The following is a 20195-nucleotide window of genomic DNA, read 5'->3' on the forward strand; positions in this document are numbered from 1 at the left end:
CCCCAGTTCTTGTGTTACAAGAAGGAGTAAATAACACTTCCTTGCCTGTCCTTGGTAGTAAAGATGAAATGTTGTACATTGTGAAGCTGTCTGGCACCTGCTACATTTAAAAATACGACGGTCACTGGTGGTAAGATAACAATCAGTGGTATTGTACTGACCCTGTCAGATTCCTGCTGGACAGTAGGGAAAGAGTGAGCAGACTGTCACGCTGTCTGGAGTAGTTCACAACTGTGAAGGCCAGCCTCGGGGCAGACAAACTGGTGGTGTGTTCTACAATTAGGTTACACCAACCCAGTAACAAATGAGAACTCCTGAAGCAGGCTTACCATGGAGTCACAGGCAGTCCCCTTGGGCATTGCCACATAGGCAAGCTGGACTTAGTGACGAGTTGTTTGCTATGCATCAAAGATCACAAAATGACTTCAAGGTCTGGAAAACATGAGCGATGAGGAGAGATGGACAAAATTGGGTTTGTTTAGTCAAGAGGAGAAGGCCAAGGGGGGGACAGGATAACGGTTTTCAATTACATTGAAGATTGTTACAAGGAGGGGAAAAAATTATTCTCCTTAACTTCCTAGAATAGGACAAGAAGCAATGGGCTTAAATTGCACCAAGGGAGGTTTAGGTTGGACATTAAGAAACTGCCTAACTGTCAGGGTGGTTAAGCACTGGAACAAATTGCCTAGGGAGGTTGTGGAATTTGTCATTGGAGGATTTTAGGAACAGGTTAGACAAACACCTGTCAGGAATGGTCTGATTATTACATAATCCTGCCATGAGTGCAGGGGACTGGACTAGACAACCTCTCGAGGTCCCTTCGAGTCCTAGGATTCTATAAAATATTTGGGTTGCTTCCAGTCCCAAGAAACCAGTCACTTAACCCCAGGTCGGTTGTACCTTAGGGCTTATGCCAAAGACAATGTTTGTAGCCAATCCTATAGTAAACTAACTAAGGATTTATTAACTAGGAAAAAGAAACGAGCGAGTTATTTACAGGTTAAAGCTGGCAAACCTACAGTCACAAATGAGTTACAGTTTATGGTTCCAAACGGTGACAGAGTTGTAGCAATCTGTCAGCTCTGAGTATCTTTTCGGGCTCACCCAGGTTGACCCTGGGGATCTCCGCTGCAATTTCGTAGGTTGAGCCCTCAGAGTCCAAACAGCCCAAGAGCTGAAAAATTTCCTTCTTCCACAATTGAAGCTGGTGGGACGAGCCTTTTTGCAGGTAGCCTCTTCATGGGTCCGCAGGGACAATTAATCAAGTCTTTGCCTTGTGATGTCCCACAATGGCCCATTTAGTTCTGATAGCCCTTCCAGATGGGCCAGAGGGAATACCCCTCACAGGGATTTAGCACTTTGCACACATTTTTTGTGTTTGGTGAGTTACGTAGTTCAGAACAAACCTGTTACAGCTATATAGCAAACACTGAAGTATTCCCGTATATACCCTAGAATATCAACATTCTAAGTAGGATTAATACATGTAGCCACCCACAAGCATTTCATAAAGTCTAAACACACCATTATAAGTCCAATACCCATCTTAACCATTCTAATGCACCGGTGGGCTGGACTACTTTCCAGCAATGAAACTGTCAGTACTCAGCTGAGGCCTAAAGCCTTTGCAAGAGCTGGCACCCGGTCTGCCAGCCTCACACAGGTAGCCTGTAGAAGTTGTAGTCATCCACAGGATGAAGCATCTTCTCTCCAGATGAGCATTGCTGAGTGGTTGCAGGCACAACCAAGTGCCATGTCAGCTGTGGAGCAGGCAGCTGGGGGCTTGTGAAGGCTGCTGTGGTTTGACGATCCAGCCTCAATTCTGGAGTCAGTGCACACCAGCTGAGAGTGCCCCGAAGAAAAGGGAAAGCCAAGTTCAAAGGCAGAAGGGAAGGGATGGATTTCTTTTGTCTATGCTTGGGCTTTGGAGTAGAATAGCATTATCTGCCAAGGCTTCAGGTGCAAGGAATTGTGTGGGAACGTCTCAGATGTCGGTACATAGCAAAAAAAAACCCAACCCAACCCACTCCAAGTCAAGGAATGGGCAAAACCCAGCCCCTTGCTTCTGATGAGTCCATTGGATCTGCTCTTGAAACACTGAAACCCTCTTCCAAAGCCAGCAAGGGGAGCAGCGTCTCTAAGCCCCCAACTACCACCAGGCAGCTTCTCCCCAACTAGCTCATGCACACACTGTTCAAGACTTCAGCTGCTGTAAGCTAATGTCCATGCTGGCTGGCTTGGGTCCCTTTTACTCCTCCCACACTTCTCTTCCTCTTGGCCTTTTTTCCTTCCAAGCCTCTTGCCTTTTCTGTTCTCCTCTCTTCTTCCTTTGCGTCTTTCTCCCCTTGCCCTCTTTCCTCTTACTGGTCCCTGTTGCCATGACTCACCCACCCTTTCCCATTTCAGCAGCCTCCCTTGCCCAGTTCCCATCTGCAACCATCCATTCTTGGCTTTTCCCCTTCTCCCTTCCTTCCAGAAGTTACAGCGAAGGGAATTAATGAGATGATGCCTTTGCCGCTCCAGGTTCTTAGCCAGCCGGAATTCCTGTGCTGGCTTGATCACAGTTCATTGTAATAACACCAGAACCCACAGGCGTGCTGGTCTGTATCAGTCTGTCAAACATCTCAGTGTGTTTTTGTTGCTGGCTGCCTTTAGCACCGGGTGCTATAGATCACCCAAAAGTGTGTAGAAGGCTTAGTAGCCCTTGGCTCTCAGATGTGTTTCCTCAGCCTTGGAGGCATCACAAACGTTGATCAAACATTTCAGTGCTTCTCTTTTACTGCTCCTGCAAGGTGTCGGCTTGACAAAGTTCATCCCCAGCCGATACAGCCCTGGTATTGTCTGACCTGCCTCATGTTTACAGAATCGCCTTTCACGATAGGAATAAGAGCTGGCTCTGTCCTCTTACTAATAGGTTGCGTGTGCTGTCGCTGGCAGGCTGGACGTGGCTTTTGCTACCAGTCTGCTGGAGAAAGAGATCTAGATGGCTTCTCTTGTGCTGCTTGGAGTTGAAGCATACTCCAGGAGAGTTCTCTGCTGTCACGGCGATGTCCAGAATGTGAAAACGTCTCCAGGGGTGGGGGTGAACTGAGCATGGGTTTCCCTAAAGGGCTGGGGGCTGTGATGAGGAGGGAAGGCCAAGAGACCTCCTGACCCATTTGGATCAAATAACTGATCCAACCTCGAATCACCTTCCAGCTTCAGAGGAGCTTTGCTCCAACTCTCCTGCACAGCTGCGGTTCTGGGCTCTGGTCTGTACTGGAAACAGAGATGCCACCAGAGGCTCTCTTAGCATTTGAGTGTCAGGAGGAAATGTGGCATGCGTCTCAAGAGAGCTATATATTGCCAACCCCAATTCTGCAGACCCGACGGACTGTAATGAGCCTAGGAAGATAACGAACAGCTGGCAGGATGTTTATTGGGGCCTGACGCTCCTGTCTGTAACAGATATCGTTCCATTATAGTTGCTAACAATAATAAATATGCTTTTAATTTTCACTTTAAGTACCTATCATCCATATTTAACTAGCATTGATTTTCAGATTGGATTACATGAAAACCTGGGATGATGGAGGCCCCGTGTCTCAGACCTTAAGTATTACGTCCCCAGCCATCCGCTCTCCTCAGCAGCTAATAGAAATCTGATACATCCACACCATGTAAGGTGAAATCTATCTTGGATGTAGTGCTAGTTATGAAAACGATGCCTTTTGCGTGGTACTGACCACTGAGGTCGTGACTATTTAGATCACCATCGACCCCTGGCGTTTTCAGATTCGATGTGGGGGAAATCCCAGGTGCTGCCTAAAGTTCCCCTTGAATTTACAGTTGGAGGCTGTGTTCTGAGCTTGCTGCCTGGGGTAGCGTGTGAGCACATATTTGACAACTTACACCAGAAGGGGCTGCATTTCAGACATGGCGTTATCCCAGCACTGAATAGGAATAAATGCTCTGTTGTCAGCGTGGCAGTGCGTTGTATCCAAGATCAGCACTAGGATTTCAAGGCCAGAAGGGACCACTGGCTCTGGTCTGACCTCCTGAGAAACACAAGCCATGGCATTTATCCTGTTAATCTGCTATTGGGCCCATAAATAATTTGTTCCCAATAGCCTGAAAAAGGATATGAAGAGGTGGCAAAACTTGCCACTGGCACAGTTGTTTAGAGTCTCTTAAACTAAAGAGGACAGAGGACCTGGCTAAGCTAGATGGGGCAAGACCGATGAAATTTGATGACATGCAAAGCAGTGTGTGTTGGAAGGAATTGTTTGAATTTAGTGTGAATATTGCTCCGTTTTCAATCTAAAACATTCTGAAAAGGGACCAGAGTCATTTTTAATTTCCTGGCTGAAGAAAGCGCCAACTTTCTGCTCCAAAACCGTAAGCTTCTACAGCTTGAGATGAAAGAAGACCTCCAGTAGCTGTCAGAAGAATTATCTCCCCTCTAGTCCTCCACCTGGATCATTGCAACACCCAAGCAGATTAGCATCCTTTCTAGGAGGGGTCAGAGGTACGTGTACAAGCTGGTATATTGAGGCACTGTACACACACCTCCCCCTTCTCCTGTGCTAGTCTCCTTAACTCCCGTTATCAGTCCATATCGTTTTACGTTAGGGTACGCTGATATTTCTCTGGGTAGTTTTCTACTCCTGTTCCATACGCTAGGTTTAGCTTCCTTTTCCAGGTGACCCTCCACAAGCTGCTGCCTGGATTGGCCAGTGCATCCTCTACTTGCTGATAATGGTCTTTGAGAAGACTGTGGTAAGCCTTGCCCTGTTCATCCCTGGCTGGACAAAGGTAAGTGACAGGTTATGTTTTCCTTTGGGGGAGGGTGGGTATTTCCATTGCATTGTGTGCGCTAATTCTTTATTAGACCATCACTCACAAGGAGCCCTCAAATAATCCATTAGTGGTTACTGCATCTGGGGAAATGGCTAATGGCGGGGAAATGTGTCACAAGCTGACGAATAGAGAGACTCACTGAATAGGTTGTTCTGTCCTTGGATGGATGAACTTGTAGCCTGGGACTCTGGAGACTGGGTTCAATTCCCAGCCCTGCCACAGATATACTCTATGACCTTGGGCAAGTCACTTAATCTCTGTTTCCATAAGTCATCTCTGAATTGGAGATACTTCCTTTTGTCTTCTCTGTTTCAGACTGTAATTGCTTCAGGGCAGAGGCTGTCTTGTATTTTGTACAGCACCTAACACAGTAGGGCTCTGATCTGTTCTGACCACTAGCTGCCACCATGATACAAAGCCTATCAGTAGACGGCAACTGTGTGTGTCCAGAGAGATGGAACAAGTGGGAGACATTAAGTTGGGACACATCAGCGTTTCATTCCTGTTGGAACCAGTATTCTGAACCTATGTAGTACAGGACTCCTAAACTTGAACCGCTAATGTAGATTTCTCCACTCTTGGTATGTGAACCTGTAATCGGGGGGCTGGCAGTACTCTTCTGGATGTCTTCCAGGCCACCTCATGCAAGGCTGCTGTCCGATAAGCTTGTCTTGCAGCCAGGCTGGGAGAATCCAAGGAAAATCTGCCTGTTATTTTAATGCACGGTTAGTGTGGAAGACCAGCACTTTCATAAACGAATAAACATCTGCCTGGCCTCAGGCTGCCAGAAACGTCTGGGGTGGGGTGGAATAGCTTGTGTTCTTCTAGCTTATGCGGCAGGGTAAAAAAGGCAGCAGACGAATCTGCCAGTGTGGGAAGGTCGCTGCAATTCGTGGTTAATAGCCCTCCACCAAGATGTATTTTAACAACGTGCTTCATTTTTGTTTCCCTTGCAGCTTCAGGAGATCTTACTGGATTATATCCCAGACCCTCAGCTAGAGCTCGTCCTGGTCATGTTCATTGTGCCTTTCACAGTCAATGTAAGTGAAGCCAAAGACTCCTCTGCAAACACTATGGTTTTGTTGGGCCTAGGTGTCCCAACAGAGACGTGCTGTACAGGCAGTCCTTACTCTCTTGAAATAGGACAGAGCAGAGAAGTGACACAATAGGTCATTGGCCGAGCTGGGAATAGAACTTCCCTCTCCGGATTCTCCAGCTGTTGCCTTACGCACTAGACTAGAGTTACCATATTTCAGCACGGAAAAAAGAGGACGGGAGGAGCCCCGCCCCTGTTCTGCCCTAGCCCCGCCCCTTCCACTCCCCGCCCCCCTCAGAACCCCAACCCTCCCCCTGCTCCTTGTCCCCTGACTGCCCCCTCCTGGGACCCCTGCCCCTAACTGCCCCCCAGGACTCCACCCCCTACCTAAGCCTCCCTGCTCCTTGTTCCCTGATTGCCCCCTCCTGAGACCCTCCCCCATCCTAACTGCCCCCCCCCAGGATCCTACCCCCTACCTGTACCCTGACTGCCCAAAACCTTATCCACACCCCCACCCCCAGAAAGCCCCCCCCCGAACGCCCGACCCCTCCCCCGTCTCTTGACTGCTCCCTCCAGAACCTCCCTGCCCCTTCTCTGACTCCCTGGCCTCCTTACTCTGCCGCTCAGACCAGCGTGCCGGGGAGAAGGAGCAGGGGGAGGAGCTCCAGACTGCCGGTGCGAACGGCCGGCTGGTGATCTGCAAATGCAGGGAGGGAGCGATCTCTGCTGCAGGGGGAAGGAGGGGCTGTCTCTGGCTGTCGGAGCCCGGGGGGAAGTCCGGACATTTAGAAATTCCCCCCGGACGCTATTTTTAGCTCTAAAATCCGGACATGTCCGGGGGAATCCGGACGAATGGTAACCCTACACTAGACCACCCTGCCTGTCTCATCAGTCTATGCAGAAGCCACCTATTGCTGAGACACTAGCGTCTCCTAGTTAGTTAATTGTATCAACACTGTTACTTGGAGGAATTTGAGTTGTGGAGTGATGTAATTAAGCCTCTCGGACATCACAAAACTCTGAGATCTCTACCATAGCTAATGATTAATTCTGTCTGTCTTTGCATATTTTTGTTAGAATACGGCACATACAATGCACGGGGATGCGGTTTTAGGGTTTCCAAGATGAAAGGTGGTGACTGCTTTGGGGGTTTTTTAAGTACTTAATGCAATGTGCATGGCATTTTCTGAAACGGAGGTTCCCTGTCTAGAAGACTCTACTTAAACTGTAAGATGAAAATGATAGAGGTGGGGCTGGGACAGGATAGGGTGAAGGTGAGGACAATGAGGTGACTTGGATTCTATGGGTGAATCAAAGAGTAAAATATGGCCTCCAGTCTTTCGCCGTGATCCATTAAGACAGACAAAAGTCTGTTGCTTAAGTGATCATTTGGGACAGATTGTCCTGCTGTACTTAAAAATCGCTTCCTCCTCTACTGGACCTGACGAGAGACGAATGAAGGATCTGGGCTTCCCTTGCAATTATCTTGACGTCCCAGGCATCCACAACTCGGCTGTTAGTGCCATCCTGTGATGACAAGCACTTAATTCTGATCTCCGGCCTTATCAGCCAACGGGCCTTCCATTCACCTCTTTAATGATGCTCTTAAAGAATAGCCGAACTGGCTCGTGTATAGAATTTGATCCAAAAAGGCAAAGATAACAGCTGAGTGGTAGTTTTCTAGTGATGTCACTCACGTTAAATACCAATTATAACTCCAAAACAGGCCCTGTCCTGCAAGGTGAATGCCCTCTACTCTGTGGTCAACGAGCCAGAGTCAAATAGGCCAGGGCTTCGTGGGTGTAAATGCTACCAAATCAGACAAGAATCCAGCCCATTGGGAGAGGCTGGTGCTGTCAGAATCAGGCCCTGTGTCTGCAAACCTCTTTGTCCAAATAGATTTCCCTACGGTTCGCAGCCTTCAAAACTGGGAAGAATCAACAAAAAAGTCCATTGAGGTTTTGGCTGAAACTTCCACTCAGTCTGATGTAAAATTCCTTAGGGAGGAAGTGGTAATTCAGATGCTTAGAAATAAATATAGGGTAACTTTGTTCTGATGATCTTGTATAAAATTAGCCCTCCTGCTACAGAAGGTCCTTTTAAAATAGGACTTGCTTGAAGTCCAGCCAAATGTTCTGTTGTCCCAAAAACTGTTGATCGTCTCTAAACCATCATTCTGGAAATCCTTTCCGTGTCTGCCTTCAGAGGCTTTGAACCTTTGATTAGGCCATTTTTGATGGAACCAGAATGTTTTTTGAACTGTGAAATGGAATGTCCCACTGCGGTCTGACACGACATGCTATGGCAGATGGCGTCCTGCTCCATTCAGAACGTCTTTCCACCCACCGCAACTCAGGATGCAAGAAGTTCAAGGTAGACTATGCATCCGTCCTATCCAGCTACGCCACTTCTTCCCTCCCGTTCCTTTTTCTCTGGAAACGGTCTTCCTAGGGGAATTGAAAAAATCCCAGGAACAACTGCATTTATCGCTGGAGAGTTCCCTTCCTAGTGATGTGTCTCAACTTTGCTAAGACCCTGTGGTTAAAATGGGTGCTCTTCCACTCCTCCTGACCTCCTACACATTGGTGCGTTCTCTGGTGACCGCACACAAGGAGATGGAGAATCTCAAACATAAGGGATGTGATGGAAGATGGCGTTAAGACAGAAGTAGGAAGTACTTCACTGGATGGCTTGGGAGAAGTGCAGACAGCCAGTTAGAAGCAGTCAGTAATACCTAGGTCTTAGAGCATTCTTCATCAGTAGATCTCCAAGAATGTCAGTATCATTACCCCCACCTTTTAGAAATGGGGAAACTGGGCACAGGGAGGGGAAGTGACTTGCCCAAGGTCACCCAGCAGTCCATCTAGTGGCAGAGCAGGGATTAGAACCCAGGTCTTCTGAGTGCTGGTCAGTGCTCTATCGCTAGGCCAAGCTGCCTCCCAGTAGAGAGTAAGGCAACAGAGGAGCCATACAGAACCCTTCCAGGCAGAGACAAGCTGTTTGAACTTGATGTGGACGGCGGAGAGGAAATTCAGAGTGGAGAGTAGTGTGGTCTGAGTGAGACTGGCACAAGAGGAGGTTGCATTCACTGAGGCAGGACATTGCAACTCTCGTTTGAATAGGATTGCAAAATGCATGAGTCAGTACAGCTCAAGACAGCTAATATTTCTCCCCCTTCAGAAGACCGCCTGGTAAGGAGGGAAAGCTGCCGTCCCCTGCAGTTTCTAACTAGGTGGAGAAAAGCCTACAGCTGCCGAGCTGGTGCCTTTCTGTTGGGCACTGGTTTCTCATACAGAAACTACAGGGTTTTTTTAATCTCCTAAATATGTCACCACAATCGCTGTGGCCAGAATCCACCTGGGTGTGCATGCTGACGTGGTTAAGTAACTGAGAGCGCCAAGCACGTCCTGGCTGCTCTGAGCCAAATAACATGCCAGCTCCCGCAGCCACATGGTGAGCTCAGAAACTTGGCTTTCATTTTTAGAGGAGCTGTGTTTGGCCTCCTAGGTGGTGGGGAAAGCTTGAAAACACAAACAGCGTGTGTGCCTTTGACTCTGCCGATTCATGAGGCAGCACCTCCAAGCCTCATTCATCTTCGCTTGGAAACCTGCTGCCACCTGAGGGAGGTGGGGCCGTGGGAGCCCCATGCGGGATTTGCCTTGGGCCCCAGATGGCCATAATGTGTCCCTGCTGCCACTTCTGCTTGGCTCAGGAGCAAACTTTCCCAGCACGTGGGAAACCAGTGCGAGCACTGACAACTGTTCTGGGAAGCTGAATGGGTGAACCTTGGCTCTGGATGCATCGTGTTTCAGCCAGTTACAGCTGCAGAGCATGGTGGGAAATCACTCTGACCCAGTTACAGCCCTGACCTACTGTTTAATCTCTTTTCCAGTGGGTCCTCCAGCAAGTGCCTGCTCTGACAAACCGACCAGGCTTCAATGCAGAGGAGAGAAAATAGCTCCCAAAACACACAGTTGGTCAAGCTCTTGCAGACCTGGGGCCTAATCCTGCAGAGTGGCCTAATCCTACTCCATTCGTGTCAGTGGGGGTCGAGGGCGTGAATTGCTCGGTAGGATCAGGTTGTACGGGAGCTGTTGGTGGTCATTGTAAGGCTTTAAAGCTGTAGCACCCCCTATTGCTGCTACCGCCTTGCAGTTTAGGCTGCACTGAAGATTGGCCCTCCAAAGTCTGGGCTGTTTGAACAACTTTTTTATTTTCCTTTCCCCCTCCAAGGCTGTTATGTTCTGGGTCGTGGACAGTTTGATCATGAGGAAGTATAAGCAGACGGACAGCCTTGAAGGCAGCAGGTCCATAGAAAACCCCGTGAGGAATGAAGAATCCCAGGTAAGCCCAGGGAATGTGCTGTGGGCAGATGTGCACAGACAGCCAACCCTAAGTCAAATGAACCCCACTCGTTGTGACTGCAGTGGGTAGCCCTGACACAAGGCAGGTGATCTGAATTTAGAGCCAGCTGTGCCACAGAGCCGCGTCTGCCTTCCCCTTGGGGAGGGGGATTGTCTGACCGGGATTCTCGTTGAGCGCTCCCTTGTTAATGCTGCAGAAACGGGAGCACTGACCGAATCTTGAGCCACTTCACCCCAGGGAAGCGGCTCTCTCCGCTCCCATGGACAAGTCTCGAGTTGCTGGGAGTGTCTGACTCCCTCAGGTCTGCTCTCTGACACTAGGGAGCGGGTGAGCGCATGAAAGCTTCTGCACCAGAAATGCCAGGAGGGAAAAGGCGGTAAGAGCTCGAGAAGGGCAGGCCCTTATTTCTAGTCCCTAGGAAAGTTCTACAGCGTGGCTGTGTTTGGAAAGGACAGGGGTGGCCAACCTGAGCCTGAGAAGGAGCCAGAATTTACAATGGACATTGCCAAAGAGGCACAGTAATATGTCAGCAGCCCCCAATCCGCTCCCCAGCCCCCAGCACCTCCCGCCTGCTGGCAGCCCCCACCAATCAGCACCAACTCCCTCCTCCCCCCACAATCAGCTGTTTCACGTTCGCAGGAGGCTATGAGGGGGAGAAGCGAGGGAATGGCAGGCTCAGGGGAAGGGGCCTTGGGGGAAGGGGTGGAGTGGGGCAGGGCTTGGGGCAGAGCAGGGGGTTGAGCAGTGAGCACCCCGCAGCACATTGGAAAGTTAGCATCTCTAGCTCCAGCCCCGGAATCCGTGCCTAGGTAAGGAGCCGCACATTAACCTCTGAAGAGCCGCATGCATCTCAGGAGCCACAGGTTGGCCATCCCTGGAAAAGGACTTAAAATGGTATCGCCTCTCTCAGTATTGAGAGCAGCAGCATGGGCTGGTGGACAGGGATTTGGAGACCTGGTTTCTATTCCCAACTCTGCCACTGCCAAGCTCTGACCTGGAAAGCTACTTTGCTTCCTCAGCTCCCCTCCTACTCTGGCTTCTCTGTTTAGACAGGGACTCCTAGGTGGTTGTACAGTACCTAGCACAATGGAACCTTGATTGCAGTTGGGCCCTGTAGACGCGGCCATGTTGAAAGCAATAAATATCCAGTATCTGTTCAGTAGGTCTCCTCGGGCACTACCAGTGTTATCCACTGACACCATACACGTACTACACTCCGCCACCCCTACATCACTCCAACTATGGAAAACCAAGCTGGATTCTTGTCTACTTCACGCACCATCAACAGACTAGCCCGATCAGTAATGACAGCTGAATGCCGTGACAGGGCGTGGCTCGATAGTTTTCCAGATTCCGGGCTGAATTAATGGCATGGAAAATCAGTCTTAATTTGTGAATCGAGCAAATGTCGTATGAAGTCCATTGAGAATCAACAGAACTCCAGCAGGCGTCGCTTCCAACTCCTTTGGGGCCCTCACGTCTAGTTAACATGTTTAAAGTTGTAGTAAGCAGGAATTTTTTTCTTGCCAATGTCTTGTCTTTTGTTGAATTTTGGAGGAAAACATGCTTGGGGGGAATCAGTTTGCCAGGTGTCTTTGTTTCTCAGCAAGCAAACTGCCAGTTAACTGTGGTGTGAGTCACCCTCAGCATATATTTGGGTTAACTGGATGTTCACGCTTTAAGTCCAAAGGAAAAAAACATTGTTCTGTTACGGGCAGATTTTGTTCTCATTGTTTGCTAATACAACAGAGTTCACCGGACACATCCATGTCTGTGCTTGGGTTTTGGGCAAAGGCCATAATCTAACTAGCTGGATCTAATTCTGTTCTTCCCTCCCTCCACCCCTATTTTCAAAATGCTACATATACAAATTCTGATTTCCTGCTGTGCATTGGCAAGACCCACTAGACTGAACAGGAGTTCCACAGTTACAGGCTGGCTTCTGAAATAGCTGCTGCTTGGTGGAATTAAATACTCCTAGAGAAAAGGGGGGAAGAAACAGACCCGAAATAATACAAGGTATTTCACGTTCTCCTTCCAGAATAACTTTCATCTCCAGTCCCCATTAAGTTTACTTCCCTCATGGCTTTGGTCAGAGCACATCTTCTAGTAAGTGTAACTAGTTTCTGCATCAGACAGGTGGGACTGCTAAACCATGGCCATAACTTACCCGGCTTTGGCTTCTGCACTGAAATATACACTGCGAATAAGAATGTTCTTAATTGGTATTGATGCCGTTTACATAACGGCAAGCCAGAATTCTTGCAGCGCTTGTGTATCTGATAAGCTCCCACTCCTAAAGGGCGATGTGGCGTTAGTGGATTCCTTCCTCTTATGGGACCGACAAAGCAGAGACAGATGTTAACAGCTGGTCAGCCAAGAAATGAGTCATGCACATCCTGGTGCAGCAGAGCTAGCTTCATTCTCTGAATGGGAGCTCTGAGTTATGGTTCGTTCCAAAACATCTGGCCCTTGCATTCCGGGGATTTCCAAAAATGGGGAGCCCGTTTTTGAGTGTTCTTATATTTCATAGGAGTTGAAAGCCAGTGCAGCCAGGTGAGGCCTGCTCTGAACAGTTTTTGCACCAGTTTAACTATCTTGGTTAGGGGTGCCGTGTGGGTCTTTTTTTGTTTTGTTTAACCACTATAGTTAAAAGTGGTACCCAAAACTGTAGACAAGCCTGCAGAGATCCCACATGCACAAAACTGCTAATTACTCTAAATTCTAACCAGCCAGAGCCAATTCACGCCTCTCTGGTTATGGCATGATCTTGGCCTCGTAGTAGTGGTTGATACTCAGGAGTACCATCTCCTCCAATCCCATTTAGCAGGGATGGCTGTGGAAGTCCATTCAACATCTGTAACTCGTAACGTCTTTCATAATGGGTGGACATGGGTGCTACTTATCCTGTTTTTGCAAGTTTGAAGCCACGTCTGAACACAGAAGTTGCACCAGTTTAAAGTTGTGTTTAAACTGTAACTTCTGTGCATAGTTGAGACCTGATCTCTTTCCAGCTGAGATCGGATCTTAACCCTCCCACAAACAGCACAACTAATCCTTTATTTTACAGCAAAACATTGGAGCCTCTGAGATCCCCTTTCACCTTCATGTAGCATCAACAACAACAATACACTTAGGCTAGGTCTACACTGGGGTGGTGGGGGTCGACCTAAGATATGCAACTTCAGCTACGCGAATAGCGTAGCTGAAGTCGGTGTATCTTAGGTCGATTTACCTGGCCATGAGGACGGCGGCGAGTCGACTGCTGCCGCTCCCCCATCAACTCCGCTTCCGCCTCTCGCCATGGTGGAGTTCCGGAGTCGACAGCAGAGCGATCGGGGATCGATCACTACCTGTCGATCTGGCAGGTAGTGTAGACGTACCCTTAGACCAGGGGCAGGCAAACTTTTTGGCCTGAGGGCCGCATCGGGTTTCGGAAATTGTATGGAGGGCTGGTTAGGGGAGGCTGTGCCTCCGCAAATAGCCAGGTATGGCCTGGCCCCCGCTCCCTATGCCCCGCCCCCGCTTCTCGCCCCCTGACATGCGCCCTCCCCTGGGACTCCTGCCTCATCCAACCCCCACGTTCCCTGATGGCCCCCCCGGGACCCCTGCCCCATCCACTCCCCCTGCTCCCTATCCCCTGACCGCCCCCAGAACCCCCACCCCTGACTGCCCCCCACCGCCCCATCAAATCCCTCCTCTCATTCCTGACTGCCCCCCGCCGCCCCATCCAACCTCCCCCTCCTTCCTGACTGCCTCCCCCAGGACCCTTGCCCCCATTCAACCCCCCCGTTCCCCACCCTATGACTGCCTTGGCCCCATCCACACCCCCGCCCTGAACTCCCCTGCCCTCTATCCAACACCCCCCCCCCACCCCGCTTACTGCACTGCCTGGAGCACCGGTGGCTGGCGGCACTACAGCCACGCTGCCCTGCTGGAGCCAGCCACCACCGTGCAGCTCAGAGCACCGGGTCAGGCCGGGCTCTGCAGCTGCGCTGCCCCAGGAGCTTGTAGCCCCGCCGCCCAGAGCATTGCGCCAGCGGCGCAGTGAGCTGAGGCTGCAGGGGAGGGGGAACGGCGGGGAAGGGGCCGGGGGCTAGCCTCCTGGGCCAGGAGCTCAGGGGCCAGGCAGGAGTGTCCCGCGGGCCGGAGTTTGCCCACCTCTGACTTGGACAGTGGAGGTCTGTAGCACAGAGTGTCCCTGTAGCATGCGTACACAACTATACGGTAGCCGTTCCGTCTGGGATAGAACAGAGCAGGACTCGATACCCAGTACGTTGCTATTGTTGCCAGTTGCATATGGAAATATACCATGCCATCTATCTTGCTGTGCTGAGGAATGAACAGAGCACCATAAAACTCTTTACAGCAACCTGTTCCGGTTCAGGCTAGTCCATAAAGAAGACCGCTATCCAAATCTCCAGAAGTCAGGAAAGATCAACTGTTCTCTAATCCATCTTCTTGCCAATGCAGGATTTCTCTTATAGCCCACTTTTCTAATGTTCTGACCAGTCTGGCTTTAAATGTTCCAAACAATGGGCTTCCATTAATAGCCCTCCCTGCTGGGAAGGCTTTTTTCTGATATTTAGCCTAAGCTTTCCCTTAGCATCTCCCATCTTATTTTTTATATCTTTTGAATATTTGACTTGCCGTCTCCCTCTCCTCCCCCTCCTCTCACTTTGTTGTTACTTAGCAAAACTTTTTAGTTTCACCTCTTGTGAGGAAAGAGTCAGTTCACTTTTGTGGCTTGACTTGGAGCGTCCTCTCTGGTGTGACGTGGAGTTACGCCAGGGATTGGTTCATCCCTGTATTTGCAGTGTCCTCTTACTAGAACTTTATATGGGGATTGTTGCCTTCCTGCTCTGTGTCCTGATGCCTCACCAATTTCAACCCAAAATTGCATTGGCCATATCACATTGCAAACTCAGAGCTCCGGTTTTCTAACCCACGTGGATGAAGAGTACAGAAGTGGGGATCTTCACAGAAAATCTGTGACTTCTCTCTTCTTTCTTGGTCTCCATGAAACTTCCGTACAGCCACTTGCCATGTGACCTCCTATCTATACAATCATAGAAGATTAGGGTTGAAAGAGACCTCAGGAGGTCATCTAGTCCAACCCCCTGCTCAAAGCGGGACCAACCCCAACTAAATCATCCCAGCCAGGACTTTGTCAAGCTTAAAAACCTCTAAGGATGGAGATTCCTAGGTAACCCATTCCGGTGCTTCACCACCCTCCTAGTGAAATAGTTGTGACAGTGTACCCCATAAGGCTTATGGGGAGGGGGTGCTTATAAATGTATGTATGACATAACTGGAATATGTTTGGTGCTGCCTGTGCCATGTAATATATCTCCGTAAAGGTTATGGTCTACTATATCTATTCATCCTATTTGTACATATATATCATTTTCTACTTGAGGTTAAGAATATGGTCTGTATGGTTGCTTGGTTTCTAAGTAAGCTTTGGGAGGCATTTGGTCAGCTTCTTTAGGAAGGAATTCGCCAGGTTAAGTACCTGATCAGGAAACACTTGGAGAACAATGCATCTTGGAATGCTCCAATCCACATAAGACGTCTTCCTGGAGACATGCAAGATACCATGTGGACAATGGCTTCGGCCTGTAAAGACTGAGTCATGCAGGGACATGTGACTTGCCCAGGTGACTCCAGAGCTCCATCTTGGAGCTGGACTTTGCATAGGAGGGAGGAGGGGGGTCTCCACCCACAAGAGAGAGTCTATTTAAACCCGTGGGAGACCCCTCCATTTTGTCTTCAGCTGGCTAAAGAAGGAGCCTCTCCACCCCCCCAGGATACTTGAAGGAAACTGAAACAAACGACAGTAACTACAGGGGGTGTGAGTGATTGCTGGACCCCGGCTAAAAGGAGATTAGCCTGTAAAAGGGAGCATTCTGGAACTGGTGAGGAACTTCTGTATTTAGTTTGATTAGACATAGATTTGCACATTTTATTTTATTTTACTTGGTGACTTACTTTGTTCTGTCTGTTACTACTTGGAACCACTTAAATCCTACTGTCTGTATTTAATAAAATCACTTTTTATTTAGTAATTTACTCAGAGTATGTATTAACACCTGGGGGAGCAAACAACTGTGCATATCTCTCTATCAGTGTTATAGAGGGCGAACAATTTATGAGTTTGCCCTGCATAAGCTTTATGCATAAGCTTTATGCAGGGTAAAACGGATTTATCTGGGTTTAGACCCCATTAGGAGTTGGGCATCTGAGTGCTAAAGACAAGCACACTTCTGTGAGCTGTTTTCAGGTAAACTTGCAGCTTTGGGACAAGTGATTCAGACCCTGGGTCTGTGTTGGAGCAGACAGGAGTGTCTGGCTCAGCAAGACAGGGTGCTGGAGTCCTGAGCTGGCAGGGAAATCAGGAGCAGGGGTAGTCTTTGCACATCGGGTGGCAGTTCCCAAGGGGGTTTCTGTGATCCAACCCGTCACAATAGTCTTTCCTAATATCACAACCTAGACCTCCCCCACTGCAACTTGAGACCATTGCTTCTTGTTCTGTCATCTGCCACCACTGAGAACAGTCAAGCTCCATCCTCTTGGAACCCCCCCTTCAGGTAGTTGAAAGCAGCTATCAAATCCCCCCGCGCTCTTCTCTTCTACAGACTAAATAAGCCAAGTTCCCTCAGCCTCTCATAAGTCATGTGCCCCAGCCCCCTAATCATTTTCATTGCCCTCCGCTGGACTCTCTCCAATTTGTCCACATCCTTTCAATATCCTAACAATATCCACATCCTAACAATATCACAAGTCACCTTTTAAACGGTAGATAAAATGACAACCCACCTGGCAAATCTAATTGCCCAAGCCACAAAGCTGGGGTGGCCAAAATCCAAGATCAGAGGCTGGAAATGGGGATTTGGTTGAGATCCATCCCTATTAATTGACTCATTTGCTCTCTTGATTGTTCAATAAGGAGAATTTCCTCCCTCTCTGCTATGTTATTAATCTCCCTCCTTTCAGGCGCTAAGCATCTCTATGCTTGGCAGGGGTTGCTCATGCTAAAGTGCCTGGAGTTTATCAGAGTTCATCAGGCCTGTCTAGCAGCAGGCGCCGACAACTCCCCGTCGCACGGCTTACTTGAATTTCAACCTTTCTTCACAATAAAGGGTTTCATTCTTTTCACCTGAGCTCGGAATCCGCTCGTGTTAGAAAATGGGTCCCCTGTTTTAACCTAGTCTTAAAACCGACGCTACCTATGGCTGCACCAGCTGTTTTTTACAGGGCTGCTTTATTTATATGTGGGGGGAGGGATAGCTCAGTGGTTTGAGCATTGGCCTGCTAAACCCAAGGTTGTGAGTTCAGTCCTTGAGGGGGCCACTTAGGGATCTGGGGCAAAAATCTGTCAGGGACAGTACTTGGTCTTGCTGTGAAGGCAGGAGACTGGACTCAATGACCTTTCAAGGTCCCTTCCAGTTCTATGAGATAGGTAGATCTCCATATATTGCATGGGGTGCCCCATGCTGTGAAGGTACCTAGCAGAGATGCAATCCCACTGTTTGATGAGAGACCGTGAGTAGCTGGCCAGCCCAGAGCCCTATCTTCCATCTCGGGGGGCGGGGGGGGCTATTAAGGCAGGGCCCGCTTTCTCACTCTTGAGCTATAGATATGAAGTGAGGCAACATAGGGCTTTGTGTAAGGTGGAGTGAGGGCTGTACTTATGGGGGGGGGGATTTTCATCCTTTTGATGGGGATCTATTAAAATTTCCTTCCGGGCTAGTCTTAAACCCCAAAGCTAGCTTCCAGGACAGGCTTTTTCCCTCAGCCCCTTGCGCAGTTCTCTCCCTTCCCATCTAACTGCCAATCTGAGCTGCACTAATGTCTGCCTGAATCGTTGCACGTTGAGTTGCAGGTAGGGTGACATACGTCCTGTTTTGCCCGGGACAGTCCCTTTTTAAAGCCCTGGCCTGGCCATCCTGATTTTTGTATTATTATTATTATCATTATATTTCTTTTTTTGCAAAAGTGGACGTTTGTCCCATTTGCTCTTGCTGACTTGGTCAACGGGACAAATGCCCACTTTTACCAAAAAAAAAAGAGGGGGGGGCGGGGGGGGGGAGTGGGGGGGGGGGGGGGGGCGGGGTAGAGATGCCAGCCCTGCTCGCGGGGTGGGGGGGAGGCAGGGCTGGGCTGGGGGGAGGCGGAGTTCCAGCATGGCAGGTTTCCAGTGACCGGTCACTGGCCCCCTGCAGGGGGAGGGGAGCTTGGGCAAGCGGCTGGGGGTGTCCTGTTCTCCCTTTGGAAAATATGGTCACCCTCGTTGCACGAGAGCTGAGTAAATGCAGGCTGAAATGAAGGCTCCCTGTTCTCCTGCCTCAGCTGGAGTCTGTTGTGACAGTAAACCACAGACCATGTCAATGGCATCACTGTCTTCTCCACTCCTTGAAAACCAGTAGCATTTTCAAAGCCCTTAATGTGTCCTTTGATCTCTCTGGGTCTGTGGCTTTTACCCATGGGCAGAAAGCAGGTTAAAAAAAACAGGAATACGTGTTCGTCTGTCCTTATTTTCACATTTTCAGATTGTCTTTGTGACCACTACTAGCAAGGACTCTTATCGTCCCGATGACATGTGCACTGGTTAATTTGGGGTTGGAGTGGGGAAGCTGTGCCGTTAGGCTAATGCAGCAGCCTTTCTTAACTGGGTACATAAATCAGCACAATTGGCAGACACTTAAATGAGACTCTGATTAACATAGCATGGGTATTTCAGATCAGAACTGAGCTATATAGTTGGGTGAGGAGTGGGGAATGAGTTGCCAATCTTTCATAAGCACAAAATTCACTTCGATTTCTTAAAACAGACTAAGTTTTTGTGTTGTCTAAAGTATTGTAACATCAGAGATGAGCAGGTTCTAAAGTAGCTCTGATTCCACCCATCTCATGGGGGAAATGGATTTATCAGCTTTCTTCGTATTACTGGCTATGACTGCATGTCACACTCTTTTCTTTCTGCATGCTCTATCCTTGCGATAGATCAATTATATGTAGAATCTGAGTTCAGGTTCACTGCATCTGTCATTATCCACCCTGCTGTCTACAACAAAATGAACTGGCAGAGTATGCCTGCACCTGTGACCCGGTGCTCTTGAGGTCATAGTAGGTGAAGCGGCAGAGTTTCAAACCTCTACAAATCAGTTGTCCCTTGCTTTTGACTAGAGGCCTGTATCGGGATATGTAAATTACCCTGGGTATATCTATTGTGTAAATATTGGCACTCAGATGGAACACTGGAACAACAGATTCCGGCTGATGGGAAGTGTGTTCTGTACAGGATGTTGCTCAGAGGTGTTTTGTAAATTACAATGCAAAAGAAGTATTTAACTGTGTTTGGGGAGGGGGAAGGAATGAAAGCAGTCAAGTGAATGAACACTTATGGTGGGGGTGTTCATTTCCTTCTCAACTCTCTGGCACTTGAGTATCAAGAGGCACACGCTAGGCAAGCCCAGATTGTAAGAGTAGACATGAGAATATTGGTGAATCGTTGGGGTACAAGACCAGGATGGCACGGCGACCCAGAGTGCTGTTCCCAGCTCTGCCACTGACCTGGTGTGGCTCGGTGCCTCTCCTGTCTAGACTGAAAGCTCTTTGGAGCAGGAATTCTTTCTGACCCTTTGTTTGTCTTACCAGCGCTTAGCCCAGTGGGCCCTCTCACCACTGCTGTAACACAACCAATGCAACTGTCAAGGACAAGATTGTGTTGAAGTATCACCTCTCTTTAAGGGTCTGTCTACACAACAGAAGCTTGCATGGGTTAGCCTGAGTGAGCTAGTTTGAATCCAGCTAGGTCAGATGACAATAGCAGGGAAGACCAAGCAGAGCGTGCCGGACCCTGGGTACATACTGTGACCAGGTCAGGCCAGATGGCTACAGGAGAGTGATAGAAGGCAGATATATTAGCCCCACATTAAGTAGGTCCCTTTTC

At 49.0% G+C, this 20195-nt stretch overlaps 1 protein-coding gene across 1 annotated transcript in view; it reads left to right on the top strand.

Annotated features, from left to right (window-relative positions):
* LOC112108131 (store-operated calcium entry regulator STIMATE-like) overlaps positions 1-20195 on the top strand; it is a 78389-nt gene that overhangs the window by 53477 nt on the left and 4717 nt on the right. The window contains exons 4-7 of the mRNA XM_029910821.1: positions 370-430; positions 4669-4794; positions 5796-5879; positions 10109-10219. Coding sequence (XP_029766681.1) covers positions 370-430; positions 4669-4794; positions 5796-5879; positions 10109-10219 — 382 coding nt within the window. The remainder of the gene's footprint in view (positions 1-369; positions 431-4668; positions 4795-5795; positions 5880-10108; positions 10220-20195) is intronic.

Source organism: Terrapene carolina, unplaced genomic scaffold, assembly GCF_002925995.2.
Source record: "Terrapene carolina triunguis isolate 2854851 unplaced genomic scaffold, T_m_triunguis-2.0 Scaffold68, whole genome shotgun sequence".
Lineage (NCBI taxonomy): Eukaryota > Metazoa > Chordata > Testudines > Emydidae > Terrapene > Terrapene triunguis.